Source organism: Chanos chanos, chromosome 5, assembly GCF_902362185.1.
Source record: "Chanos chanos chromosome 5, fChaCha1.1, whole genome shotgun sequence".
NCBI lineage: Eukaryota > Metazoa > Chordata > Actinopteri > Gonorynchiformes > Chanidae > Chanos > Chanos chanos.
Genome location: NC_044499.1, coordinates 49,251,510 through 49,260,814, shown reverse-complemented (window position 1 = coordinate 49,260,814; position 9,305 = coordinate 49,251,510). Strand labels below are relative to the sequence as shown.

Genomic DNA, 9,305 nt, shown 5'->3' with positions numbered 1-9,305 from the left:
TTGTTGGTAGGGCTGTAGCCCTGCTGTGGGGACCCCTGTGTGAGGGCTCCTGACGCACCCCCAGATCGGGCTACCCGGATGGGAGCCGCGCATACAGCTGCTAGCAGGCTGGTCCATGCTGATCCGGCCGCGCGCACACACTTACACACACACACACAATCCCACTTCAACCCCACTCTCTCCCTCTCTATCTCTCTCTCACACACACACACTCTCCGTCTGCAGCGGTGAAGTCTTCTCAGTGAAGCAGCTGGCAGCAGCTGACGTAATTAAGCAAGGGGAATATCCACTTCAGAACGGGGCTTTAGCTGCACATCAGCCCCTCAACACATCCAACTCTTCAGAAAGTCTTTCTCTCTCGCTCTCTCTCTCTCTCTCTCTGTCTTTTCCTCCCAAAGTCTTTTTCTCAATGACCAGGAGTCTGTCTCCCTCTCAAAGTTTCACTAAACTCCCTAAGTGTAAGAATAGATGCCTTCTCCTTTCCTCTCTCCCCCTCTCTCTCTCTCTCTCTCGCTCCCTTTTCCTCTCTCTCTTTCTCTTTCTCTTTCTCTCCCTCTCTCTCTCTCTCTCTCCTGCTGTTACTCCCTCCACTTTCTAAATGTGTGAGGTGTGAAGCTGCTCTTCTCTAGCAAAAGTTTTTTTTTTGGCTTTGGTTTTTTTTTTGTATTTTTTTTTTTATCCAAGCCTTCTGCGTGCGTCTCTCTCTCTCTCTCTCCCCTCTAGATCTCCACTGGCTAGTTTCACAGTTCTAAGACATTCTTGACAAGTGATCCCTGCTCCCTTTTAAACGCTTAGGTGGGAAAGAGTGGCAAGTTTATGGAGTGTAACGTGAGCCTGTAGAGGAGGAGCTGAGTGAGCCACATGTTGGTACCCTCCAGCCCAGCCCTGCCTCATCTACTATTAATCAAAGAGGGAATTTTATATGCACATCTAATGGCATTTCCAGGCGCTGGCTTTTAAAGGAACATTGTCTGTAAAATATAAAACGAACACCCACATGGGAAACCGGTCCAGGTCTCTCTCTCTCTCTCTCTCTCTCTCTCTTTAACTCTCTCTCTCTCTTTAACTCTCGTCTTTAACTTCATTTATTTATTTATTCACCTTTTGGTTTTGGAGCCTATGATTTAAACTTCTTTGTTTTTTGGTGGGTACAATTAACCTTGACACACACGTTCTCGCCTTCTCTCTCTCTCTCTCTCTCTCTCTCTCCATCCCCCCAAGCTCTCTCACTCTTTCCCTTCCAGTCTAACCATCAATTCTCACTTTTCCCAGTCTGGTAACTGGGCTTTTTTCATTGAAAGTGTGGTGGTAATGGAAGGCTTGTTAGGACCGGCCAGGCTTGGTTTCACACTCTGGGACTGAGAAAACTTGATTGGTTTGGTGATTTTTCCCACACTTTCCTATGTACGCAGACCTTAGCAACACAAACACGCGAGCATTTTAACAAAAACAAAAATCTCACACCACAAAAAAAAAAAAATAAAACAATAAACAAACAAACAAACAAACAAAAAAACCCAGTTTTGTTCTCCTCCTACAAACTCAAACAGTTAACAACGTCTCTTTTGTTCTGTGACTGTTGTGCTGGGTTTAGTACTGAGGCGTTTGTGTCGGTACCGCTGCCTTTTGACGTTTTTTAGTCGCCCATCTCGTCCGACAGGCAGTCGAGAGACAGTGCTCAGCCTCTGTTTCTGTTTAAACACTAAAACCATAGCAAACATTACATATCCAGACTGCTTTAAAAAGCCATAGGTTACTACAGACCCAGAAAAGTATATTTAAATGTGTTGTTACGTATGTCTCACTGAGCTTTAAGCTATAACATTCACCGCTCTGTTTTGGGGAGGGGGCAGGAACACTTCATAACCCCCCCCCCCCAGTGCTTTGACTGTATCAGGTTGAATGGTGAATATGCAATTCCTGATACGTAGGCAAGTCACAGAGACTCTGTGCTTTGCGGTTTGAAGTGGAGCAGTGGTTTGAGCCCCTCCTGCTTGTTTTAAATGTGTTTATTGTGTATTAATAAGCGTGGTTTGAGTACATATGTTTGTCTGATGATATGGGAGGGAAGCTGCCCTCTCCTCCACACCGTGCTGAGCAGACAGAGAGAGAGAGAGAGAGAGAGAGCGTGAGGTGGCTGAGGTCAGTCTGAGATCCTTTCCATTTACCCAAACGAATAGCTGAGCCATGAAACATCCCTGTCTTTACTGGCAATCTGGGCCCGGGTCTGGCCACGGGGGGCTGAGGTTAGGCAGCATTTGTGGTTTTGAAGGGGCCATCTGTGTGGGAGTATGCAGTGCATTTGTATGTGCATGTGTGCGTGTGTGTGTGTGTGTGTGTGTTTGTGTGTGTGTGTGTGTGTGTGTGTGTTTGTGTGTGTGTGTGTGTGTGTGTGTGTATGTTTGAGAGAGAAGGAGAAAGAGAGAGTTAGAGACAGAGAGAGAGTTAGAGAGAATGTGAGAGTGTGTGTGTGTGTGTGTGTTTGTGTGTGTGTCTCCGTGCGTGTGTGTGTGTGCGCTAGAGAGAGAGAGAGAGAGACAGAGACAGAGAAAGTATGTGACAGTGTGTGCATGTGTGTGTGTGCACATGTGTGCGTGCGCTCATGCATGCATGTGTGTGTGTGTGTGTGTGAGTGTGCGTTTGTGTGTATCTATCTGCCAGAGGGAAGGTCAGTCTAAGTCATGAGTTGGTATCTACTTTACGCTGAAACCTGTTGCCGTCAGTCCAGATGGGCAGGTTGGGGGTGGGGATGAGTGTTTTGGTGTTTTCATTTGATTGGTCTTTGTGACACCGGGGAGCGTGAAGTGTGGAAGGCTGATTCTCTGCAGCAGGTTGGCAGGGAGCACGTTGGGGTCAGAAAACTGTGGGAGCGCAGATGAGTCTGAACCCCCTGCTGCTGTCCACTTCATTCACTGCAACAGCCCAAACACCAGGGCCGTCCTCTACATTCTCCACATTCTTATTTCAACCATACACACGTCCACATTCAGATTAGACTGGGCTTATACTTTCATTTCCCCTTAATGCCTTTTCTGTAGTCTATATAATATATATAATACATGCTCCATGTTATAGAAATGTATTAAAGCTTATGTAATTTATGTAATTCACATTTATGTTTCACATGTTCACATAGGATGAAATACAATTTGCCTTTTTCCAAATTCAGGGTTCACCTTATCATAATAACCCCTCTCTCTCTATCTCTCCCTCTCTCTCTCTCTCTCTCTCTCTCTCTCTCTCTCTCTGTCTGTATAAATCACGAGAATTTTATGCATGATATAAAGATGAACAACATTAAACAAATCATTCACAAACACATAACAGTTTAATTTACTGTACTTCCCCTGACAGACATATTCTACAAAGACATTTATCCCCCACACCCAAGTTAACTGCAGTCAACAGTGGCTTCATGGCATTTTAACTAACTTCAGTTTTCTGTTGTGCTCTGTTTTTCTTCTTTAATGGTAGTTAAATAAAAAAAGGACATTCAGGTCACCTTTATCCTGTCAGTACTGTTACAGGTCACCATTATCCTGTCAGTACTGTTACAGGTCACCGTTATCCCTGTCAGTACTGTTAAAGATCACCATTATCCTGTCAGTACTGTTACAGGTCACCATTATCCTGTCAGTACTGTTAAAGATCACCATTATCCCTGTCAGTACTGTTACAGGTCACCTTTATCCTGTCTGTACTGTTACAGGTCACCTTTATCCTGTCTGTACTGTTACAGGTCACCTTTATCCCTGTCAGTGCTGTTACAGGTCACCATTATCCTGTCAGTACTGTTAAAGATCACCATTATCCTGTCAGTACTGTTACAGGTCACCATTATCCTGTCAGTACTGTTACAGGTCACCATTATCCCTGTCAGTATCCCTGACAGCTGTGATAAGACTCACTCCCATCACATTTGCCTGAACTCTTTAGTGTTTTTACAATTGTTTATTTTTTACTCCTTATTCGTGTAGTAAATTACAACATTAATGTTAACATCTAACTGTTCTGATCTTTCAGAGATGTTTCTGAATTTTGTATTAAATTACATTGCCAATAATGTGACAATTAAATATATGAGTTTTTCACAAGGTAGTTTTTATGTAGTATTCTTCTTTTTAAAGTAACTTTATTTATAAACCTCTTTCATCACTCTTAGTGGTACTGCTATAATTTAGCCTCTAGTGTAAAGTAACTCATAGTTTGAGTATCTATATTTTAAGACAAGCTACCTACACTTCACACACCTCAGGACAAGAATTAAAAAAAATAATGATAGTAAATTAAAAAAGAATAAATTAATGTACTGATATGCATTTCAAAATATGATTTACATAGACGTGCATATTGTGTGTGAGTAGATAAAGCATTTGAATTTATTTAGCAGTGGCTCATTGCTATCAAAAACATAACCGCCATAACTGTCATATTCACCTCTTCAGTAATCAACAGATGACCCAGCGGTGCAGGGTCGCGCCCAAAACAGCTCTTTTCTGATGCTTGGCACTGCAGCCTCTACCAAAGGCGCAGTGAAAAAACAGTGGTGCACTGGTGTCCTCTAGTGGTAAATGTCAAGATAGCAACGAGGGCTCTATTGTCAATATGTCTGAGCTGGGACGCAACTTTCACCTGAGGATGAATTTGAGGATTGGATTGATTTAGGGGATTTATGAAATACAAATGAAATCCACAAATCTATGCTATCATGACAGGATTCTTCGGGAGGTGCCTTCATACGTTTGGTTATTTCACCTATTTCAAATAATGGTAAATGGACATGGGAGGACATGGTATCTAAAACCGTTAAAACGTTTTCATTGCAATGACAGAGCTTGAACAATAAACTTTATAATCTTCCACTCTGTCGGTTCACACTTCAATATTTCATGTTAAAGTATTCTATATAGAACGTATATAAGATAAACAGAGAGAAATCATTTTGTTCACATACGTAAGGATTCAGCTGACATTCATTCGATTAATCCCCACTAGCCAAGGCGATTTCCAACTATTACTAACACCATGACTACGCCTGAAATAATCACATACACTTGCTTAAACAAAGGCTCCAGAAATTAAACCTTCCAATGACGTATGAGGCCCTGTACCCGTGAACATCGGTGAACTTCCTGCGGAGAAATACTGCTAACTTTGAGCTAATCTTTGGAGAGCAAAGGTACGGCTATATAAAACCGTGACAGACAATATGTCTCGCAGTAGACTGCGATTGTGGCGACGTCAAACCTGTGAGGATAAATACGAAGTAAAATATTCAAAAATTTGAAAATTGATGGTTGAAGGTCCAAACATCTTGGCGTGTGATGCTTGAAGATAAACACTGAGCCCATGAGTGGAAATGGAACAGGAGCTGACCTGTCTAATGTTTTGAGCACATACCGTTTGTACAGCACACGGTTGTATCGTGACCAGAACCTGTCATGCGGCTGAGAGTGTCTTTGAAATGTGTGTGTGTGTGTGTGTGTGTGTGTGTGTGTGTGTCTGACAGAGAGAGAGAGAGAGAGAGAGGGAGTCCCTGAAGTTTGAGTGGTGCGTATGTTAGTATTTATCTGTGTGTGTGCGTGTGTGTGTGTGTGTGTGTGTGTGACAGACAGAGAGAGAGGGAGTCCCTGAAGTTTGAGCGATGCATATGTTAGTATTTATCTGTGAGTGTGCGTGTGTGTGTGTGTGTGTGACAGACAGAGAGAGAGGGAGTCCCTGAAGTTTGAGTGGTGCGTATGTTAGTATTTATCTGTGTGTGTGTGTGTGTGTGTGTGTGTGTGTGTATGCGCGCGCGTGTGTTTGCGTGTGTGTGTGTGACAGACAGAGAGAGAGGGAGTCCCTGAAGTTTAAGTGGTGCGTATGTTAGTATTTATCTGTGTGTGTGTGTGTGCGTGTGCGTGTGTGTGTGTGTGTGTGTGCGTGAGACAGAGAGAGAAAGAGCGAGCTTGGGCAGTGTGTACATTGCGTTTGCTGCTCTGGGTGTTGAGGAGAGAAGGAGATGGGCTGTGACTCTGGCGTTCCGTGTTCATGGAATACCTTCCTGTGGAGCCTGTCCTGTCCCAAACAACACTGGGCTGGACTTCCTGACGTGCGGCTCACTGCTTTGAACGCTGGTCTCTCCAGAGACTTCCCAGGATCAGACCTCGACCTGCTTAACAGCCCACATAGGAACGACCTCACTTCCTGTGAAATCAGACAAACACTCCAGTTTACACAAGATACACACACTTACACAAATACACACAGACACACGCACACACGTTCACACACACATGCACACACACACACACACACACACAGGGAGTGCAGTCAGTATATATTGTATTTTTACCCAAATGTCAGATTTCTCTGTACGAAAGCTGTTGCCTCAGAGCCGGTGTCTTCTGTTTGTTGAATCAGTGGATTTGGTTCCCTGTGTCTGAAATGGCTCGTAAATTGTTGTCACTTCTCAAAGTACCTTATTCATAGTCTTGGCTTTTTGCTGTGTTTTTATAGGGTAAAGGGGAACATCTGCTGGAGGCTCCTCTTGAGACCTAGCCTTGACAAACTCAATTACACAAACTTCTGTTGTCATTAATCTTTCTAAGGTGTTCAACGGAACAGGAGTTAATTCCCACCTCGTCTCTTTCACTCGCTGTGAAGTCAAACATGACGGAGGCTCAGCTTGTTTCCACGCTGAGGTCATGTGTGTGAACTTCCAGCACAACTTCTTTCACAATTTGGATACCTCCAAAACAAATTGTAATATCAAATTAGAAACGTGTTTAGTTTCCAAGGCGATGGTCAATAATATTCTGTTATTACAGTACTCGGAGACAACGCTCATAATTCATGCCTCGTTTTTTGGGGGGTTTTTTCTCGAAGGCAGTTCTCTGCTCGTTTGCTTTGTGGCCTCGGATTTTCTTGTCGTGTTTGGTTTGGAGCATGTTGGCACGTTTGGGTCCAGATGTGTAATTCTGTCCCACTGATTAACGTTGACACCGACCTAAATCTGTTCTTTCACAATCCCACCTTCATATGAATGAATATAAATTAATGGATTTATGAATGACAGCAGAGAGAGAAAATATACACAGAAAACGATTATAAAATTGCTCTCATAAATGAAGCATGTGGGAGAGAATTTTGCCCGTAAATTATTCTACTATCACAATATTACAGAAGAGAGAATTTAACAACATGTAACTAAAGCAAAGGTGAAAGTAAGGGCTATAGTTAGGGTTAGAGTACAGGTCAGCATCGAGATGAATGTGAAATCAGTGTACAGTATAACTACGGCATCGATCAATGATCACTGAACAAGGTCCTTAAGGCTTGCTTTCAGGTTTGGTCTGAAGGTGAGCTTTAAAAGGAGATTTGAAAATGAAAGCAGGTTTAAAAAAAAGAAAGAAAGAAAGAAAGAAAGAAAAGAAAAAGAAAGAGAGAGGAGAAAAAGCCACAGGAGCGTAGAGAGCGCTGATTAGCGCGGTGTGAAGCCAAACAAGGTGATACAGGCTGAGAAAACAAGCAGGGACGGCAGCCGGGCCGGGCCGATGTGAGTCAGTCGCGAGCGGAGAGGAAAAGCGAGAGAGGAAAGGCATTCCAGATGTCCACGGTAAACTTTGTGTTGCTCCAGAGTACACTCACAGGAGCTTTGTGTACCTGCGCTGCTAAATCCATTAGCCATCTCCTGCATGGGGACTCACACAGTGAAGCCAGAGAATTCTCGGAAGCCCTTCAATCAAACTGCACTGTCTCTCACTGCCGCACTGTGCCAGACTCTTCCGGAATCTTCTCAAAGGTTGCTAATTTGACTTGAGATGCAAGGGAGTGGGGGGGGGGGGGGGGGGGGGGCATTTGGAATTCCACAAGTTAAATGTGTGGGAATTTGACGGACTGTAAAAGAATGTCTGTTGTTTGGAAGTGATGGTTCTCTTTGTGTGTGTGTGTATGAGTTTCTGTGTGTGTGTGTGCGTGTGCGTGTGTGTGTGTGTGTGTGTGTGGGTGGGTGCATGTGTGTGTGTGTGTTAGGGCAACACTGTAGATTTTGCTGCCTCCTCCAAAAGTGTTGGTCGATTGCTGACCCGAGAACTGATGAAAAGGGTTATGGATGTGAGTTACTTTGGACTGAGCTGATCCAGACACAGTTCTACTGGGATCACACAAAGCAGGCGGATTGGCTGCATTTAACAGAATGTGTACAGCAAAGCCAAACCACTGAGTATCGTTCTCTTAGAACCTCAGCAGGCAAACATGTACGGGTTTAAATTTCATATGTAATATTTCAGGAAGAAAGGAGGGGGGGTGGAGTTGTTGTGGTTTTATTAGAGAAGCAGCCTTGCTGTACTTCTTCACAGCAAAGATAACTACTAACTGTTCAATGCTTCGAACCTTGGCCATAACCGTGTTCCAAACACATGAGACTTTCACATTCGTTCTGAACAAATTGAGGAAAAACAGGGAAACTGAGATTTAACTGTGTTGCAAGAGAGGAAGATAAAACCACTGAACTCATACATGTTTGCTTTGCCAGTTTGTTAAAGTCAAAACATCTTGCGCAGAGCGCTAACCTCTGAGAATGCTCCAGAGAGAGAGCGGTAAGTCTCTGAACGACAGCCCAAACAGTGTGTGCTGTGCTTTGCTTGTGGCCAAAACTCTACAGTGCACCGCTTCAAGTGGATACATTCAAGCTATATAACAGTGGGAGAGCTCAGAAAACATTAAACAACCTCGTACGACTCATCATTTCAGCCAAATCGCGCGTGTGTGTGTACAAATTTGTGTGTGTGTATGTGTGTGTGTGTGTGTGTACGAATTTGTGTGTGTGTGTGTGTGTGTGTACGAATTTGTGTGTGTGTGTGTGTGTGTATGTACGAATTTGTGTGTGTGTGTACGAATTTGTGTGTGTGTGTGTACATGCACAATGAGCCAGTATCAATATGTAACTTGCAAATCCTTCTGCAGACAACAGTATGTGGCTCCATTCCACTCTTCCAAATATCCTTTTTGTAGCCAAAGAAAATGGACATTGGTCATGAGTCTTGGCTTGTAAGCCTTTTAAAATAGACGCATTGCTCTTAATAACTGAAAATATCTTCAAATGGAAACTTTTTGAAGATGGAAGAATTTGTGAAGTTGGAAATGATTGCTGGACATACTGAACTTTGAGAAAATTACTCTGTTAAGAGAGTATTTCAGTATCATCATTTATCAGCCTGTTTCTTAAAATGGCTCAGTTCACGCGGGAGCACTGAAACAGTGAGACAATGTCCACGTGCCCTGTAACGCCACTGGTTTATGCTAAACGTCATTAAAAAAAAAAA

The 9,305-nt window shown here is 43.3% G+C and overlaps 1 protein-coding gene across 1 annotated transcript in view; it reads right to left on the bottom strand.

Annotated features, from left to right (window-relative positions):
* The window catches only part of meox1 (mesenchyme homeobox 1), a 6,253-nt gene extending 6,136 nt beyond the window's left edge, over nucleotides 1–117 (bottom strand). The window contains exon 1 of the mRNA XM_030775968.1: nucleotides 1–117. This exon is cut by the window's left edge and continues 361 nt beyond it. Coding sequence (XP_030631828.1) covers nucleotides 1–117 — 117 coding nt within the window.
* Nucleotides 118–9,305: the final 9,188 nt, after the last annotated feature.